The following is a 21249-nucleotide window of genomic DNA, read 5'->3' as shown; positions in this document are numbered from 1 at the left end:
GCAGCTATGGGCTCTTACTTTTCCCACTCACATCAACTCGATTCACATTAAATTTCACTGCACACTGCATGATACGAAGGAAATGGAGACTGAGTAACACACCTCAGGTTTCCTCAGGCTATGCAAACATCATACAGAAGTTCACACAGGTTTTGGAGGGATTCTCACTTTGCCCGATATATTTAGCAACCTAGCAGCTATGGGCTCTTCCTTTTCCCACACACTCAACCTCATCAAGACAGCCTGCATTAACATGGCTCAAATCAGACGTGAAATTTGGCCAGCCAAACACATGCTCGTAATTTGTACACTCTGCAACCCATGTGTATAACAAAAACCTTTGGTACTGCTGCACAGGTCCCATAACACCATATCTTTGTCTCCAAATAACTGTAATGCAATCATCTCATCTCATCAAATTAGTCTTTTGAACCATCAGTCCGGTGCTGTGGTTTTTTAAAAACCATAAGCAGGCTAGATCATGCCCATCACATGATTACGCTTGTGTTTACAAAAATCAACCCATTGTCCAGACTTTTTCATAAAGAGAAACCCACGCATATTTTCTACTATCTCCTCAAAGCTTTTCCATTTGTCTGCTTGACTGCTTGATGCATTCAGATTCTCACTCGTACAAGGTTCATTAACACTAATAATTCCGTGAGTGTAAGCTTTCAGAGCAGCTAAAACTAAATCTTCTCTGAGAGCCGGGCAGGCCAAATATCTTGTAAACTTAAACAAAAGCAAGAGAGTCTTACAACGAGCAGTGTATACAAAAAAGAATCATGAAATTAAACAAATTGACTCTGTTTAACATTAAAGAGAGGTGACTGTGCACTGTATCAAAGAGACATGGAAGGCATGAAACATACCCTTCAAGGCTCGTGGGGGAGGTGACGGCATAACTGCAGGTAGTCGTGCTGGTGGTAAGGGTGTAGGTTGATACAAGGATGCCCCTTGCCCTTGACCGTAATACTATGACACAACATGTGCATAGCTAGTAAGTCCAGCTACTAAGAATTAAGATCAAAAAAACCGTAATACTATGACACAACATGTGCATAGCTAGTAAGTCCAGCTACTAAGAATTAAGATCAAAAAACAAAGCATAAAAAGTTGACCCAGACCATGTTAGACATCAACATGTTGCACATGCCGCCCAGGGTTACAAAGCTCATATCGTGAAGAAAAACCATGGTTGACAGGTCACTTACATGACTAGAAGGGTAATCATCAACACGCATGTGCTTTGAACTCTGACCAAAAAGAAAGAAAAACAAGTTATAGACCTAAAATCAAGCAAAGAATCAAACTTTCAAAAAAAAAATACATCCTTAACTACGGATTTGAACAAGCCACAAAAAAAAATATTTACATCCTTAAACCAAGATTTGAACAACAAGCCACAAAAATGTCACAAAAAAGATCCATATCTTTGAGCAAGTAACAAGAAAAAGAGACCTCAAAGGGAAAGGTTTATGTCAAAGCTGGAATACAGTTTCGAGGTGGCTAACTAAAAGCCAATATGGGGTGGTATCCTTCTCAACCATGGAGTACCATCTTATGGCAAAGAAGCCTACTCTTGTGTCACCTGTGGAAGTTTTCCCTGTGCATGATCTCCCTTATTGTATCCAGACGTGTGTAACTCTGTGAGCAATGCACAAGCAGGTCTTCAACTCTGGTATGATAGAGGCTAGCCAAGCACAGTGGACAAATCTACTAGAGCAATGAGAGGGAGAAGTATTTTTGCCTTCTGCCTTAGGCTCACTTGGAGTCATGGACACCCTGTTAACTGAATCCACTAATGTAACATCACTCAGCCCTAAAACCACAGGTAGAAGTATTTTGGCCTTCTCACTTGGAGTGATAGACACCCTGTTAACTGAATTAACTAATGTAACATCTCTCAGCCCTAAAACCACAGGCAGGCCGGTAGGCCACCCATAAACCTGATTCAGCCTGGTCAAATCCTAGGACAAGCATGCACCTTGCCAAATGGCATGGTCGAATAGAGAGAAGCACACTAGATCATGTTTGAAGAGTCAACATTCAACAGTAATTAAGCCCCATGCATGCAAGTAAGAGAAACCAAAAAAACATTGAGTTTCGATATGATGTGCATCAAGGAATTTATACCTCACATATATTTGAGAAGATGAAGGATTTCTTAGTAAACGGTGTGATTAGTATACAAACTACAAGCCTTCCATATATGAAACCAATCTGTATAATAAAGCCATTTTACATACTTTAGGGCAGATATGAGAAACAAGAATTGGTACACCATGTGAAGGAGTTAGCTTGGTTGTTCAACAGTAGAGAAGGTCTTACCTCCAGCTTGTTGGGGTAAAGGCATAATGCCCACCCTTATAGTGTGTACAAGCCCATAAGTTATAGTACATAGTACACTTAGTACTTTTAATGTACTAAGTGCACTATGTGTACTAGTGCAATATACATGTGTGATAGGGGAGTCACACACTCATATCTTGATAAGTTGACTTATCCCCACAACTCTCTCTCTCTCTCTCCCTTGTTCTCTCTGTGTATGTCTCCCACATGAATCTCTAAACCCTAATTCTATCCTCTTTGATGGCAGGGCGTTTCTGAAGAAACTCAGCATTCGTGAAGAGAAGACAGCTTGGGGAATGTGGTAGAGATTGCAGGACTTGTATGCCCAGCAAAGTGCCTCAAGCAAAGTGTATTGGTTGAAGAAACTCATAGGTCTTCAGATGAAGGAAGGGGCGTCTATGACAGCCCATCTAAATGAGTTTAATGGTATAGTCAGCCAAGTTATAAATCAAAAATTGGCAATGGACGATGAGTTCAAAGCCACTTTTCTGTTATGCACTTTGCCAGAGAGTTGGGACACATTCAGGACAGCCACTAGCAATTCGCATGCTATGCTGTCATATGCAAATGTTGAGGGTGCTCTTCTTCAAGAAGAGATGAACAGGAAAAACAACTCTGTTGGAAAGTCCAATGCAATGAATGCACGTGGGAGATCCCAGCAAAGGGAGGAAAGCCAAGAAAGGGGAAGGAGCAAGTCTCGCTCCAAAAAGGATTTGGAATGCCATTATTGTGGCAAGAAGGGACACATTAAAAAGCAATGCTACAAATGGAAAAATGATCAAAAGGAAAAGGGAAAAGGCAAAGACAAAGAGAAAGATGAAGCCAAAGATGTAAAGCCTAAGGGCAAAAGTGGAGTCAAGATTGAAGAAATCAATGTGTCACATGCAGGTGGCAGTGAGGATGAGGTCCTATTTACGTCTTCACTTGATGCCCATTCACTTCTTCCAGGTGGTCATGGTATGCACTCATGGATCATTGATTCAGGTGCCTCCTTTCATGTCACAGGATGCAGAGACTTGTTTGTCAGGTATACTGCTGGCAATGAAGGAGTGGTTTATTTGGGTGATAACCATGCATGCAAAATTCTTGGCAGAGGTGATGTGAGGCTTGTATTTTCAGATGGCTCACAGCTTATGCTCCATGATGTCAGGCATGTGCCTGAGATCAAAAAGAATCTGCTTTCTACTGGACAGCTTGATGATGCTGATTATGTTACCACATTTGGTCGTGGAAAGTGGAAAATTAGTAAGGGCTCACTGGTTGTTGCCAGAGGCTCTAAAGTGGACACTCTTTACTTTATGCATGCAGGTGTTTGTCACCATGCTAATGTAAATGCAACCGAGCTGCCGGAAATCTCTATGTGGCATAGCCGGTTGGAACACATGAGTGTCAAAGGAATGGAGCAATTGTCTCGTTTGGGTTACTTGCCTTCTCTAAAGTTTTCAAGTTTTCAGTTTTGTGAGCATTGTATATATGGTAGGCAACTACAGTGTCCCCACAAGAAAGCTCTTGGACAGAAAGATGCTCAGTTAGAGCTTGTGCATACAGATGTATGTGAGATGCCTCAGCTTTCTTTGGGAGGGGCAAAATACTTTGTGTCTTTTATTGATGATGCCACACGCAAGGTGTGGGTCTATCCTCTTCGTTTGAAGAGTGATACATTCTCAGTGTTTCAGAAGTTTGTTGCTCTTGTTGAGAATCAAACTGGCAAAACACTGAAGGCTTTGCGTTCCGACAATGGTGGAGAGTATATGTCCAAACAGTTTCAGGACTTTTGTGATGCTAAAGGCATCAAGAGGGAGCTCTCTACTCCTTATGATCCTCCACAAAACGGGACAGCAGAGAGAATGAACAGGACCATTCAGGAGAAGGTCCGTTCTATGTTGTCACATGCTGCATTACCTCATGGTTTTTGGGCTGAAGCTGTTATGACAGCCGTTCACCTTATAAATAGGTCACCTAACACGAGGCTTGGTGCGAAAGTACCAGAGGAAGTATGGACAGGGAAGCCTCCGTCATACAAGCACTTGAGAGTGTTTGGTTGCGTTGCGTACGTGCACATACGCAAGGAAATGCGCACCAAACTTGATCCTAAGTCTCACAAATGCATATTCCTAGGATATGGTGACAGAGGTGAAATGGGGTATAGACTTTGGGATCCCGTGAATAGAAAGATTATACGCAGCAATGATGTCATTTTTGATGAAACATGCATGTATAAGGAGCCTGCAAGGCAACAGGAGCCTGGCAGAGTCATCTTTGATGATGATGGACATCATGGACAACAACAAAGGGCTGTAAATCAGCCATTACAGCAGGAAAACCAGCCCTTAAATGGTGCTGAAAATGGTCCAAATGGACAGCCAGAGATGGCAGAAGATATCCCTATGGATATACCACAGTTAGAGGAGATACCGGGCATGATTTTTCAGCCTTATGGCATGGAACAGGAGCCACCAATGGGTGATATGCAGGCTGGACAGCAACCTGCAAATAATGGTCATTGGGTACGGAGGTCCACTAGACCCTCCAGAGCCCCTGACAGGTTTGTTCCAGGAGTTGACTACTTGATGCTCACTGACTGTGGGGAGCCCTCATGTTATAAGGAGGCTTTACAGAGGGCAGACAAGGCTCTTTGGGAGCGTGCCATGAAGTCAGAGATGGATTCTCTGCATAAAAATGGAACTTGGAAGTTGGTGCATTTGCCTGCATGCAAGAAGGTTTTGCCATGCAAGTGGGTTTACAGGCTCAAAGTTGCACCAGATGCAAAGCCAAGATACAAAGCCAAGTTAGTGGCTAAGGGCTTCAAGCAAGAATATGGTGTGGACTTTGATGAGATCTTCTCTCCAGTGGTCAAAATGACCACACTTAGAGCTGTGTTAGCTTTGGTTGCACATGATGATCTGGACTTGATTCAGATGGATGTGAAGACGGCTTTTCTTCACGGTGATCTCCATGAGGAGATATATATGCAGCAGCCAGAGGGTTATGCAGTGAGTGGAAAGGAGAAGCTTGTATGCAAGCTGAAAAAGAGTCTTTATGGGCTCAAACAGGCACCAAGGGAATGGTATCATAAATTTGATACATTCATGAAATCTCAGAAATTCACGAGAAGTGACATAGATCACTGCTTGTACACCAAGAAAGCTTTGGATGGCAGTCTATTGATCCTCATCTTGTATGTTGATGATATGTTTTTTTTTCCCCCCCGAGAAAAGATCCTTTCATTAGTTATATAAAAACGCCCGAAGGGCTACAAAAGATCTCTCCTGCTCCTAAGAGAGAGAAGAGCAGCGAATACATCATGGCAGCCCGGGAGACTCTCCCTAGGTGCTGCAAAATACAAGCATCAGTATAAAGAACTGAGCGGCTAAATCATACAATAGGGGGGAGGAAGAGCCAAACAGGTGGCCTGTAGTGCCAACGGGGGGATCCCGTGTGTAAGGTGTAGAACGGGCCACAGCACCAAGTGGTGTGAAAGGCCTGGCGCCGTAAGATCGCCTCATCCGAGTCTCCCCGGATGCGGTCGTACTGTCCTCGCAGGGTGTGGATCAACTCCTGCCAAATCCCCCGCACAGTCTCTGCTGGTGGCTCCAATCTCCCCTCAAAGGCCGTAAAGCACCGGGCCCTCCAGGTGAACCAGATGGTGAGGCTGCTGAGGAGCTCCCATCGTAAATCCCTCTCCTGTGTCCAGCTGGCGGACGAGAAATCCGATGCCGGAACCAGGCGAGGCTGGCCCCTAATAAATCTGATGGCCTGACTGCCCTGCTCCATCTCATAGCCCATAGCAGGCCCTAACGAAGTCGACCAAGCAGCGGCACCCCACGTAAACATACCCTCTGGAGAGAGGGGGGCCAGAATACGCAGCATCCGCAGCCAAATCTGCTGTGCCTGAGGGCAGTCCCAAAGGCAATGTCTCTGTGTCTCCATAGGGTGGCCGCATCGAACGCAGGCCGCCGGAAGACCACTGTAAACAAGCCAAGTGCCCACTGCTGAGTCCAGGAACTCCTGTGAGAGTCCCTGCAATCGCCAATGCCCCGCTGCCGCTGGAGAAACCGTCCTCCTCGCCGTCAAAATATGCCGTCCCAGCCGAACAGTATACTGGAAAAAGGTGATCTCTGTGGCCTCAAGGGATGCATAAGGATCATGCCACTCGTACTCCCCGGGGTCCCACTGTAGCCGGGCCAAGGGGCGCGCTGCATATGCCCATATGCGCCAATCCGGGAGCACATCAGCAGGGTCGGGGTCAATATGCCACCTCCGAGAAGCGGCAGCCACTACCCGAATCCTCTGAAAGGTGCACTCTGCAACCAAAGGCGACTCCTCCTCCACTCTCTGGAGTCTGCCCTCATCCTGAATCTCATAGTAGAGGCATCTGCCATCCTCAGTGCTAGCTCTGACAGCAATCAGGATCTCCAACTGTGTAAAGGCTCCCATCCACCGTGGGGCCACTGTCTCAAGAGGTGTGAACCACTCCTCTGTGAGTGCCTCCTGAATATCATCCCTCATAATCAACCCCCCTCTGAAGTGACTCAGCCTCTCCACCTGGATCTCCTCTGGTAGACTGCAGAAAGCCTGCCAGTCTCCAAAACTACGAGCTGGGCCTGCCGCTAAAGGTCCCCAGGCTAGACGAGGCCGAGAACCCAGCATATGACCCTGCTCCGTACGAACCGCTGGGCTCCAGATGAGCGGCTGTCTGGCCCGCTCCTCAACACAAGAAGGAGGCCGCTGAGAGAGCCCCGGTCTCAGCAGCTGATGATATGTTGATTGCCGGGAAATCTCGTAAAGAGATGGATGCCTTGAAGCAGAGGCTGCATCAAACCTTTGATATGAAGGATTTGGGTGATGCAAATCACATCTTGGGTATGCGGATACTTCGGGACAGAAATCAGCATGTGTTGTATTTGTCTCAGAAGGAATACATTGGCAAAGTCTTGCAGAGGTTCAATATGGACGGGGGGAAGAAGACTAGTACTCCTTTGCCTCCATATGTGAAACTCAGTGCTATGGACAGCCCACAGTCAGATAGAGACAGGGCTGATATGGCCAAGATTCCGTATGCTTCAGCTTGTGGCAGTCTCATGTATGCCATGGTTGCTACTAGGCCGGACATTGCTTTTGCAGTGGGAGTGGTTTCTAGATACATGGCCAACCCTGGCAAGAAGCATTGGGAAGCAGTGAAAGGTGTCATGAGATACCTAAAGGGCACACAAGATATGTGCATTTGCTTTGGCAAACAGGATGCATTAGTGCATGGTTACACGGATTCGGATTATGCCGGTCATCCAGATAACCGGAAGTCTACTACCGGTTATGTGTTTACATTCACAGGAGGTGCTGTGTCATGGATATCCAGGATGCAGAAGTGCACTGCCTTATCTACTACAGAGGCCGAGTATATTGCAGCCACAAAGGCTTGCAAGGAGGCATTATGGCTATCTCGGTTAGTGGTTGATTTGGGTTATACAGGGGATATTCCATTGTTGCATTGTGACAATCAGAGTGCCATCCACTTGGCAAAGAACCCTGTCTTTCATGCAAAGACGAAGCATGTGGATGTGAAGTATCACTTCATCAGAGAGGTGATAGAGAACAAGCAAATTCAGCTTGTTAAGATTCATACGGATGACAACCCGGCTGATCTGTTGACAAAGAGTTTGCCTCCGGAGCGGTTTGCTCATTGCAGACACTTGATGGGCATTGGATGAGGCCAGTTTCAGCCTTGATATGGCCTTGTATATTATCATGTACATGCTGATTTTTCTTTTCCTTCATTTAAGGGCACTTTACCTTTAAGTGGGAGGTTGTTGGGGTAAAGGCATAATGCCCACCCTTATAGTGTGTACAAGCCCATAAGTTATAGTACATAGTACACTTAGTACTTTTAATGTACTAAGTGCACTATGTGTACTAGTGCAATATACATGTGTGATAGGGGAGTCACACACTCATATCTTGATGAGTTGACTTATCCCCACAACTCTCTCTCTCTCTCTCCCTTGTTGTTTCTCTGTGTATGTCTCCCACATGAATTAACCTAACCCTAATTCCTGATTCTCCCACACACAGCTGTAGGGCTCACATGTCAAAGTGCGGGTAAAGGTGGAGGTTCCAAGTTTTGGCACTGCCTTCTCATTTGACCTTGGACACTGACTGCCTATAAACTATAAGGCGGAATGAAAAACAAGGCCTCTATATCAAACTATAGCTGGATTGGCCTCTAGGAGTTTTGATACAGAACAAGGGAAAGGTCGTTAACACAAGAGAGAAGGTTTGGATACTAGTACATTGCCACACAACTTCAAGAACCCGTCTTGGAGACAAACAAAAATGTGGCATCTCTTGCAGGCATGGAAGGTTCACGAGAACCTTAGCTGCTAGTGCATTGAAACTGCCTTAAGATACTGCCACAACCTGAGGAATACATCTTGGAAACAAAACAGTTTGGCTTTATAAACAACACCTCAATCCCAATTGCAACCCACCATGCAGATCTTGTAATTCATGTAAAAACATAAAAACACAAAGAAAACCTATGCATAATCACATATATATGCACCTGTTGATCATATAAGCTGCCACCATAACCATAAGCTCCTTCGAAACTTGCACTGTGACGCCCATGATCATCGTCACCTGGGTGAGACCCCAACAACCTCTGCACATTATTAAATGAAATTGCACCATAAGCATTTTCTGAAATTTGGCATTTCTTGTAATCCATCAGCTAGAGTAAACCTTCCATGTTGAAAACAAACTCAAAGACAATACCTACATCTTTTATTTGTGATCTTAGATGATTTGGTGCATGGAAATAGCGACACGAAATCCTCTCACATTTCCCACGCAGGTAGTCCTGACAAACCTGCGTGTATATTCAATCAAATATATATTAGGGTTTACAAATAAAGGGGACAAACGAAAATTTATGCAGAGTGTGACACAAAAGGGTGCAATGAGGTATACAATAGCATAGTCACCATCATCACTGTTAGGAATATGATGAGCATAACGGCACTCTTCTGCACGCCTTGCACAGCGCCCACGAACAAAGTCCCTGCAGACCTATAATCGCATAGCCCAAAAAAACACAGATCTGTTATTCCTTCACTATGATTCTCAATGCAACACATCTATCAAACTCCAAGATTTGCCCCATAATTTTTTTTGAATCTCTATGTAAACAGATTGCATCTCCTAGAAATCAGCATAGTAGACTTTAACCTGTAATCCCTCAGCTTTACAACCAATAAATGACTATAGGCTACATTGCATCAACTGCAAGTAGCTCCGAAAAATCCAGTCAAGTGAACAACTCTTTGAAACAATAATTATCAGCCCCCCACTCTTACTTGAATATGATGAGTGATGAGTGCAACTCAATATGCACAACCGAAAACCTAAAGAGCATAACCAAAGCTAACATGCGGGAGCAGAAACCTCAGAAAATGATGATGATGGTGGAGCATTTGTTTATAGCATAGCCATTCAATAACCACCCAAAGGTGGTCATTTCCCATTGGCAAAAATGCAATGCTTTTATTTTGAAAGGCCTTCCAAAAAACTATAGTAAAGATTGGTTATCCTCTGCCATCCTCAATAACATTCTCATTCTTTTCACACCCCCTCTTTCAGGACCCATCCCCCACTTTTGTATATATGCGTCCCTCAAGACCCCCTAGATCTGTCACAACCACCCTTCAGACTATGACCACTTTATGCATCAGTGGGGAAAGTGGTGAGAGTCCCAAAAGCAGTTGTGGAATCACAAGAGTCTTAGCTGTGTATATGAAAAGAATCTTCAATGCTATTAGGCGTGTTTGGACAGAAAAGTATTGCACATCACGGGAAATGTCTTCACCACATACAGAAGCAGTTTCGTTGCAAAAGCACAAAAGGCAATGGCCACAATATTTGCTCATCTGTCACATACTGTTTATTTCCTTAAGGATGTTACATAATAGAGGAAGGACCAACCGTCTAAGCCCAACATGGAGTTGGTGGATGTTTAATGAACATGGTGTACACACGAGTGGATTGGAGCTTGGAGCTTCCACACGAGCTTTAGCTTCCACAATCGCAATACCTATGACATAAGGAACCGCCTTGGTGTAACTTGAGGGTGGGAAGATCACTTGTTGTTGAGGAGCACAATGAGGATGAGCTTTTGGACTCTGAGCTTGCTCATGATACTGTTGTCAAAATCACGCAACAGCAGCACACGCCACCCTAGGGCAAGCCGTTGCCCCCCCCCCAAAACCCGGTCGGAGGAGATATCTGTCACCATTTGGCCACCCAATTGATCCACCCGTGCTTTCTTATTATGTATGTACATTGGACTGGTGTCCATGGCAATTGTATATGCCGGGAATTAATGCCACTCATGTGACTTGGCTTTCCGTTGGGACTTGTGCCTCCGTGTACATGCCCGGAAATGCTTGGTGGAATGGTGTTCCATTGGGTCTGGTACCTCGTGTACTTGCCTGGAGCACGTCTATTTTGGTATAGTCTCATGAACGGGGATTGTCCATACCAATGTTGCATTGCATAGCATCTTTATGTGCTTGTTTGCAATTGAAATTGCATGCTATTTTCATGCTTGCTTGACCAATGTGTAGTTCTGAGTAGGGACACCCACCCGCGAACCGTGCATGTGAAACTGTCTGCTGACATGGTTATGTGGCATGTGAGAGGTGGTAAGTATTGGTCATAAACTTGGCCTTAGGAGTTAGCACTAACTTATAAGTGAGTGTGTACACACTTCATTAAGTTTTGGGCGACCAAAACTCACTTATAAATTATGACCAGCCCGGTGTTCACACATAACCCAATGTCCACCACCCAGACCTTATCCCCTTTGTACAAAGGGAGTAACCAGCCATGTGTCCACTCTAGCTTGCTCCACAAAGCACCTGCCTGCCACCTACACTGGACAACTCACCACCTCTCTCCTCCTCCTCTCTCTAGAGATTGGTGCCTCCTTCATGAGGGCTGTTGGGCTGCACTTTTTCCTTCCCAACTTCATTTCCAAGCTTGCTAAAGTGTTTCTCAAGCTTCCAAGAGTGTTTCCAGATGCTAATCACTCTCCTACACACTCCCAATGACTGAAATTCAGCAAAACAGCTCTCTTTATTGCTGTAATTTCTGGTCTTTTTGCTGAAAACCCTAATTTCAGCCCTCCTTTCTCAAGTTGAACCATAGGGGATCCTTTTGGATTGCTTTGGAGGAGTTTTGCATGGCTACATGGGTTCTCATTAATTGGCATAAGTCAGTTGGTTTTTGAATAAGTGACTACCAAAGAGTCAATTGGGATGCAAAGCTCAAGTTTTACTTGGATTGATAGAGGTTGAATTGCCAGATATTTGGGGTGTCAAGTTGAGGTTGATATATCGCCTACACAATAGTTTGCACCAGTACTTATGAGCATTAGGAAGAAACTTCTTCATTGGAGTTCTAATAGATTGGATCTAGCCTCCAGAGCTTTGGTGGTTAACCAAGTGCTGCTTGACTCATCAATCAAAGCATTCCTCCTAGTTATTGAGCCTTGGAAGGATTTTTTTATGTTTCACGTTCCGATTGCACACCTCATGGTGGTAGAGATTGGATGCTCAATTCATGTTTCATTTTCATGGAGGCAAAGTATATCCCACCCTCTTCTCCACTTATAGTAAAGCTTAGAATAGCATGAGACCTTTTTTGAGATACCTACATCATAGGATGAGGCTGATAGACAGCCCATTATGTAGAATGACCTCATTAGAGATGAGGTTGGAGGAACTTTGGGTGATTTGGATATATGCAATGGCTTGGCTAGGAGAGATGTGCATTGACAGTTATTGCCCAAAAAACTTTTTAAAAGTCTCCCTATGGATCAAACACTTGTCTCTACCCAGCAACTTAGAGAGAGTATTAGACGAATCGATCACATTGATGCAACTATACCTCATGGGTGGATTACTTGCATATTTCACGATCAACATCATCCTAGGTGGCTAGGAGTTTTCTCCAGGACGAGTGCCATTACAGGTGTTAGCCTTGGAGATTGTGTTTTTTATTCTATTCAACCAAGATGGATGTGTGTAACATGCGGAAGCTTCAGGGAAGATCGGTAACTTCAATGCTCAGAAATTAGCACATTTGTCGCGACAGAACTAACGCACAAAACTGAATGTAGATGTGCAGAAAAATAGAGAGAGAGAGAGAGAGAGAGAGAGAGAGAGAGAGAGAGAAGCGGACACAGTATTGGGTCTAGAATACCCTCTGTAGGGCCCCCACCACGAATGGTGTATTTGCTTTATTAGAATGATGCAAATATGAAAAGAAAATATAGAAAACTTGACCTTTCTTGGCTGAGATAACTCTGCCCTTGACATGCAGTCCTTCACCCCTTCTGCGTTAGCTTATCCTTGGCTGTCCTGGCCCTTTGATCAGCTTTAGCTCTTGGTGAAATATGAGATGAAGGAACTGAAAAGAGGCACGGGTATTTATACCCCTCTAGACAACCAGTCGGCTGGTTTTCCAGCAGTCGGCTGTCTAAAATATTACACACGACTGACTAAATTCAGTATAAATCACATTAAATGCTGCACATGCTTTCCCACTTGGCCTGGGAACCTATGCGCATGGACAAAGCTGGCTGGGCACTATGCGCCTGCTGTCTTGGAGGCTGGGCAGCCTGTATGGGCTGCCCCATACTTGCCCTACAGCCAACTCAAGGCTGGATGTCCTGTCGGCTGCCCCTGGCATGCCCCTAGGGCTGTCCTACAGCCCTCCATGGCCTACCCATGGCTGGTGGGTACAGGCAAGACCTTCCTCGCCCTCATGGGAGTGGTTTTACACTGCCCCCATGCCCACACAAGTACTTGGGGTAGCCCTATGGACTAGCCCCTTTCCTATATGCAAACCCTAACTGGCATCCAGTACCATACCAGATACACAGAATCACTGAAATCATTCTAGAGAGAGACTCACAGCGCGGACTGGCACTATTTCATGTGCAAGACAATGCACACCTGACCTTGGACTCGTGTGCTGGACAAGCACACCTGACCTCGGACGACTGGGATGGACCACTCTGGCTGACTCGTCCCGGACTCGGCTCACATGGGGCCAGTTTACCATCCCAAGTCCTGCACCTTCTATACAGATATGTCTATGTGGCATCCAAGTGTGGGATGCGCGTGCCATCCCCTTCTGCTTAACTTGACGGAAGCTGCATAGCCTCCAAATAATCTGTCAATAACGCCGGATAGTCGTCGAAAAACTCTTTGTCAAGCCATGCTGCTTCGTGGGCCTCGGTCTCGAAACTTCGTGAGAAACTATCTGTCTTCGACCTGAGCCATGCTTGAAACAGTGCAGAAGGATCTATTCTAGAACCATAACTTCTGCTTCATCCACAATATCTAGTTTCGCCTCGTCTTTAACTTCTGAAGGGATCGAACCTGCATATAGCTTTAACCAACTGACGTGAAACACATCGTGCATAGTCCATCTCGGAGGTAGCTTCAACTACATGGAAACCTCATTGATCTTCTTCTGGATGGGAAAGGGTCACTTGCCCACCTGCTTCAACCTTTGCTTCATAATCCGAAGATAAACCCAACCCCCTTCCGAAAACTTCATATCCCTTCGGTCTTTATTGTCCTGTCGAGTGTAGGCCTCTTGCGCTTTGGCCAGCCTGTTATTTACTGACTCTAAAATCTCCTAGTAAGACTCTGTCACTCTGTTTGCTTCAGGTACTGAAGATGAGACCCTGGTCAAAAACGATTGGAATGGTCTTCCAAACGTTGCCTCATATGGAGTCCTGCCAATAGCAGAAGAAAAAGAATCATTCAAAACAGCTTGAACTAAAGCCAAATATGATTCCCACTTACCTTGCTGATCGTGGACATAACACTTCAGCACATCAAAGGCCAACTCGTTGTATATCTCTATCTTGCCATCCGTCTGTGGATGGAATGCACTGGAAAAATTCAATTTAGTACCAAAGTTATCAAACAATGCCCTCCAAAAATGACTGGTAAACTTGGCATCTCGGTCTTACGCTATGGTCCTAAGAATCCCGCCAATCAGGTATCAATGCCGAATAAACAACTAGGCAACATCCTCAACGGTCACATTGGCCCTACAAGGAATAAGCATAACAAATTTGCCAAATCTATCAACTATAGTTAAGCACTGAGTATTACACTTACTCGGACTGGGAGGCAGATTCGTGACAAAGTCCATTGAAATATCTTAGAAAGGACCCTCAAGAATTGGCAAGGACTGTAATAACCCTATCTTCTTTCCGCGAGGAGCTTTCACCTTTTGACAAATATCACAGCGTTGTACATATGTAAACACATCTCGCCTCATCTTTGGCCAATAATATTGACGTTCCAATTTCTCCAAAGTTGAATTCATGCCCCTATGACCACCAGTAATGGCGTCATGGGCATCATGGAGAAGAGCTGTCCTAAACGACTTCATTACACACAGTCGGCCTTTGTAGAAAAGCCAATCATCGTGTATCAAAAAGTGACATGGTCCTGTGGCATCAAATGCATGTTCCCACTGTGTACCGAAGTTCTCAGAATCCGCATACATGTGCTTCATGTCATCTAGTCTTGTACCAACAAGGTGGAGTTTAGTGGTCTGAATTAATTACTTGGATCTCAAATATCATGGAAATTCCTCTTTTTGCATTAAATTAATTTACCAAAAAATCCTCTTTTTTCATTTAAATACTTGATTCTCAAATATCATGGGAATTCCTCTTTTTACATAAAAATAAATTTATCAAAAATTCCTCTTTTACCATTTAAATACTGGATTCTCAAATATCATGGGAATTTCTCTTTTTGCATAAAAACAAATTTATCAAAAATACTCTTTTCTCTTAATCAATTAATTAAGCATAATTATTAAAAAAAATCTCATGAATATAATGAAAATCATGCTTTTTGCATAGATTGTCCAATCCTAGAATATGGTAGGAAGTCCTCTTTTAGCATTAGACATAAAAATAAGATATGTTGTGATTCGGAGTTCCAAGCATTAGACATGGCAAGACATGATCATCTTTGGTATAGCAGAGATTATGGACTGGATCTGTTCCGAGTTCATTGTTCGAGGCTTTTGGAATGTGATGTGTTTTTTGTCCACTATTGGAGATTATGGGCGCGGTGTGTCCAACAGCTCATCATCTATTCTTGGAGTTCACTGCACACTTGTGTGGAAATTCGTAGCCAAGCAATTCCATGTTGTTCATGGTGGCATTTTGTTTCGAGGAAACAAGTTGACGGGTGCTCTCTCCAAGGTGATTCCAGTATTCGCGGTACTAGAGGGTCCATGGTTGCATCTTCATCAACTGATCTTCTTCCGACTCTTGCACACTAGGAGCTGCGGAGAGGTGTTAGAATTTATGCATCTCGGTGTATTTTTCTCCTATTTTAGGAGTCGTGGAGCTGTCGGCCAGCTTTGACACTACACTATAAAAGGAGTCTCTCCATTGTGCACTTTCCCATCCATTCTTTGCACAAGATCAACATTCTCTTGCTAGCTATTGCCATTGTAAAGCTTCACGCTATTATAAAAGGTGATCTTGTCCACAAGCTCTCTCTACTCTCTCTCTCTAGTTTTGTTTATGCTTTCGCCTGTGCATTCTCCAACAACTTATATGCTTGTTCTCCAAGTGGGTTAAGGGACCGACTCTCCAACCTAAGGCTAGGAGATTGACCTACGTAGCTCGTGCCTGACATGTCTCGAATTGGGACTCACAATGGGGTCACGTCGTACGACAAATATTCCTAAAAAAGTTACTAAATTTTTGTATAAGTATAGCATTGTTGATGAGCCACTCCACCTTAGTGCATGGTGCATCAGCATGTGACACCACAATGTCAATCCATAAATCTCTATTCCATACTTTCATAAGAAAGTCTCTCTGTCTATGGAGAAGATCCATAATCCAAACTTAAGTACAAGTATAACAATCACATGTGTCTCCAAACTGCTAGCCAAATCAAAGACTAAGCTCAGACTAGCCAATGTAACAGCACAAATACCCGAAAAATGGGCACAAAAGCCAATCGCAAAAGTTTATGTTCCTTCATTCTCTTTGTTTTCTTGCACTTAGACAAAAAGGTGTTATAAGAACTCCTTCTCTTCAACTGAATAGAAACTTGAAGCTCTTTTATCCTTGTCTCGATGATCTTATCTTTCTTGCTTGGTTTTGCTGATAGTGAGAGGAAGGCTTGGATGAAAAAGCCTAAGCCATCCTTGTGTTCTTTAGAACGATTGTCTCATATCCCTATGCAAGAGTTAATTCTGTGTAAAACATATATATACCTAGATGAATCCAAGAACATGCCCAAATTCACCTGTTAGGAACGTGCATGTTATATACTCATGGTAGTCGACCCACAAGACTATATAACTATCAACTCCACTATGCATAGTATGGACTAGATACTACGACATCCCCACTAACGTCATCAGTGCCCAATAGTGGGTGTAGAACTCTGTATCAAGATATGCTCTCACACACGCACTCCACACACACACACACATAAGAGCATATATTCACACAAAGCCCTTCGTGCTGACTGTCAAACCTCCAGAGATGCATGCAGAGCAGACTCAACCACAATGAAGCCTATGTCATGTGCATGATCAATGCCATGGACAAACTTCAGACGCTGATCCAGAAAAGGCAGCCAGATAAAGACTTTGAAGAACCAGAAGTGGAGCACAAGAGGACAAGAGTGGATTTAGAGCAAGGCCTGGAGGGGCTTCTAGACCATGCGTGAGGAGCCAGATAGGGGGGTCGGCTAAACCAGCATTGGTCGGCTGAAACGGAGGAAGGCTGCAGCCGGCGCATCTTAATCAAGGGAATATTCTGGTCGGGCAGCGCTGAAAAGGAAGTTGTGGACTGTGGACTGGCCGACCAACAGTCGGCCAGTTGGCCAAGCTTGGAGAGGTCCTATAAAAAGGGACCATGTGCTCATTGTTAAGACATTCAACCCTCTAGGGGTTTGGGTCACTAGGAGTCCCATAGGGGGACAGTTTTGGGTGTTAATCACCTTTTAGGCAGCCTAGGGCTGTGTGTAAGAGTACCTTTTTGTACTATAGCAATATACTGAATTTCCAACATCTCTCTCTCTCTCAACTCTTTCTCCATATCTGCGTTTTGCATCAGCATGTTTCTAGGAGTGTTTAGGGCTGAAAGAAGACCCCCAGAGCTTCCGCGTGTTACAGCCTAGCACTAAGGAAAGTAGCAAATAGAACAAATAAGTAGTTGATAGGGTAAATGCATTGCTAAATATAGAAAGAATTAGCACAATATCAACTGGCCGCAACTCGGATGACAACTTCCGTGTAAAACATTGCCATCTCCAAACCTTCCACATAACAACACAAGTTTCAATCACAAAGGCTTTGAACTCGCCGGCATCTTGCAAGAACTCCTAATTGTAAAAACATTTCAAACATCTGTTACTCCCCCTATCTAATCAGCTCGTGCTTGTTCTCAACCATTTCAAGTATAAAAGTGAAATACCATGCTTTTGAAGCTACTCCAAATCCCTACCAAGTGTAATTCACATTCCCAAGCAGGTATGTGTACACTTCAAATTGTCACTACAAGGTGGCGACATCTCCATCCAAATAAATTGACGCCTAAAGTTCATGGACATGCATCATGCGTCATGCATGAGGATTGTCATTGGTCATATCAAAATCCACTCGTATTGTCTAAGACGTAAGACAATAGCAACACTTGCCTTTGTTGCCATCCATACACAATGCAAGAGACCAAAATCAAAGAGCACTATCGATATGAAAGTAGAAATCATAGCCCATCATAACGGAGTTACGGCCTCTTGCTATTCATTCGATACCTAAATCAAAGATGCATGAGCCTCTTCATCCTTAAAAGAAGAATCTACGATAGAATTTGAAGATTCCATGGAGCACTCACACTACAAAGGATAGCATGGAGCAAGACAAGGATGACAAGACCGAAAACTTCCCACACTACCTTCCAGGCATGATTACCATAAACAATTCGAGAGACACTACAAAAAATGATTCATAAGGTTTCAAGACCTATCTCAAAGAGAGCCTCTAAGAGAAATGCCTAGATTTAAACCTAAGGTATGCATGTGTATACATTTGAACATACTAATGCACAACCCACCAACCCCCACACACATGTATACGTAGATATGCGTATAGGAAGTTGGAACCAAAAAAAAAAATGATAAGGTTGACAAGGGATGCAGGAGATAAGTGAGAAATGGCTTAAGTATTTATTCATGCAATAAGTTTGAAAAAAGAAAAAAACCAATAAAAATATAAAAATTAGGGTGTTTGAAGGTTTCATGGATCCTTTTGTTACCATGTAATGTTTGAATAGAATTTACAAACTCTAGGCAAAAATACTCATCGAAATTAGACATTGTAAATTCTAAGATTGGAAACTTCTATATAGTTAACACTCTCTACTTCTATATAGTTAACACTCTCTACTTCTATATAGTTCAAACTTCTCTCTTTTAAGATTGGAAACTTGTATATAGTTAAAACTCTCTACTCCAAGCCTTAAGTTTTACAAAACTTCAAGATACATGAGCAACCATGCTCAACAAGCTTGAGGAAGCTTTCAGGAAGCTAAGAATGAGAGAGCCTTAAAGATGTTAGTGAAATATGTGGTCTTTTTGTTTTGGAAGCATACTTCAAAACCACGGAGATCCACCTCTGCGAGAGAGGCTAGTCCATCATCAACATGTACATATAAAATTGTTTGCTACTAAGATCTCTTATAAAAAGATTTCACGGATAACTTTTGAAGCAGCAGCTGTACATAAAGACTAAACAAGCCACAAATGGCAATCCTTACCTCCAACGTTGGTCTAGTTGTACCCTTCAATCCACGTGTGCTTGCCATTGGTAAAGACGAAGGTAAGGAATGTGTACCATAGAGGCCGTCAGAAGACATTACCTGACAAAGTGGTTTGACTATAAACTCCCAGAAAATTGTACGGCTCAGTTGTTCATCACTTGGGATGTAAGAAACATGAAAACCGCCCTTTACTTACTGGATCTACTTGATATGCAATAGGATTTCGAGCTCCCTGGATTCCAGTGGCTTCCTGCATCTTCCTGAAATTTTCACAAATACTAACTCTAAATCGACATGTGATGAAGTATTGATTATGGTTATCTAATCAAAAATGACGATTATTGGCACTCACAAAAAAACCAAAGAGCAAATAATTAGAATTAATGAGAGCTTCGAGAGTTGTAGGATAAAGGTCACAGCCCAAGATGTGAAAGTCATTCGTAAGTCGCCTCAATCAATGTATACGGTATAAATCTTGGCATCACTCGGTGTATACAAAATATATCTAGAACAAACTTTATTGCATTGTATGCACACAAGATGATCTTAAGCTTGCGATTTTGGTCTCTTAAGTAGAAGGCAGCCTCCCCATCGCATGGACATGTATCCCCACACGTTATGGCAAGCACAAGAGACAGCCTTAAGAATCAGCAACACTTGAATGTGTGCATTTGCCCATGCCCAACCAAAACTTTAGATGTCACAAAAAAGCATGGTCACAAAAACTTACGCACGCAAATGTGGGGGAGGGTGAAAATATCGGCAGCCATAGCCACGGGCACAACGATCACGTAGAGAATCATAGCAGACCGTCACCTCGTTCCTGAAACAAAGTATATACGTTTAGTCCTCCAAGTGGCAAGCTCTTCACAAGCTTCTAGGGAAAAAAAACCTTGATCATGTGTTTAAGCATGTATATATACTCTATGATACCACAAGGAAAGCATCAAGACTATTAGTCTGTCCATGTGAGCAGCAAACAAAGTGTGTGTTGTAAATACCAAGCCTAGCCTCTCCGCTGAATAAGCCAGACAAGGGATGCTAACATGTGAAACCGAGAGCAGCGAGCTTTTGCAACCCAACCCGAGATAAACGTTAAAGGCTTCCTCCCCCACTCTTCATTCAGCAGGCCATCATACCGGCTTCAGATCAGATTTCGAGGAGGGAAGGACGCTGGGGAGGAGGTCCTGCAACTGTTAAGAGGCCCTAATTAGTGGCCTGATGGGATGGTTTCTTACCCGTCAATAGCAACACTGCCAGGGGGGTGGGCGTAGCGGCATTCTGAGGGCGGTCTCGAGCAGCGGCCGCGGGTGAAGTCCCTGCAGACGGCTATGCTAAGGTCGTATTTCTTCCAGCCCCTAGCTTCGCCATCGCCATCGCTGTGTCCACGAGCAGCAGGAGAGCGAGAGCGAGAGCGGGAGCGGGAGCGGGATCGGGAAAGAGACCGCGAGCGCGATCGAGAACGAGAACGAGAGCGGCTTCGACCGCTGCCTTCAGGATCTGTCGCCATCACCGATTAGTTCCGCAGCCACCAAGAAGATTTCTGCTGCAACGACTCGGGGGAGTTCTCTGCTCTGCACTTTTACGAGCTCGGAGGGTTCTCATTAGTCCTCTTATAATAGACATGGCGCCCGCCCTGGCAGACGTTTCCTACTAATACCTTTATAGGCCGAAATTTTAATCTTTATTTGAAGAGTTTCTAATAGGGCCCCAAAATCGTTTTTTACGGTGCCGTTTCATCTTTAATGTGTAGGGTTTTTTTTTCATAGAATAAATCGTTTAGACAAGTCCCCTATACCCATTGCCCAAGATAAAAGCGAATGTTGTATGCTTTTCTTTTTCTTCTTCTTCTTCTTCTTCTTCTCTCTCTCTCTCTCTCTCTCTCTCTCTCTCTCTCTCTCTCTCTCTCTCTCTCTCTCTCTCTCTCTCTCTCTCTCTCTCTCTTTTTTTTTTTGAAATATGTACTCTACTATTTACATTATCATCTCTCTCTCTTCTCTCTCTCTCTCTCT

The 21249-nt window shown here is 43.9% G+C and overlaps 1 protein-coding gene across 2 annotated transcripts in view; it reads right to left on the bottom strand.

The window, feature by feature from the left end:
* The window catches only part of LOC147628326 (zinc finger CCCH domain-containing protein 28-like), a 28931-nt gene extending 8058 nt beyond the window's left edge, over positions 1–20873 (bottom strand). Inside the window, exons 1-9 of one of the 2 annotated variants that reach the window (XM_086813416.1) lie at positions 20476–20873; positions 19968–20060; positions 19434–19497; positions 19235–19336; positions 9319–9417; positions 9128–9217; positions 8912–9010; positions 1215–1256; positions 873–975 (exon numbers count right to left, since the gene is read on the bottom strand). In XM_086813416.1, the coding sequence (XP_086669542.1) occupies positions 873–975; positions 1215–1256; positions 8912–9010; positions 9128–9217; positions 9319–9417; positions 19235–19336; positions 19434–19497; positions 19968–20060; positions 20476–20747 (964 nt within the window). In that variant the 5' untranslated portion in view covers positions 20748–20873. The remainder of the gene's footprint in view (positions 1–872; positions 976–1214; positions 1257–8911; positions 9011–9127; positions 9218–9318; positions 9418–19234; positions 19337–19433; positions 19498–19967; positions 20061–20475) is intronic. The other variant, XM_086813415.1, reaches the window with a different exon arrangement.
* Between the last annotated feature and the right edge of the window lie 376 nt (positions 20874–21249).

The sequence above is a fragment of the Cibotium barometz genome, chromosome 19, assembly GCF_041138505.1.
Source record: "Cibotium barometz isolate CiBa-2024 chromosome 19, ASM4113850v1, whole genome shotgun sequence".
Taxonomy (NCBI): Eukaryota; Viridiplantae; Streptophyta; class Polypodiopsida; order Cyatheales; family Cibotiaceae; genus Cibotium; species Cibotium barometz.
The sequence above is the reverse complement of the archived record's forward strand: the minus strand, read 5'-3'. Positions and strand labels throughout refer to the sequence as shown.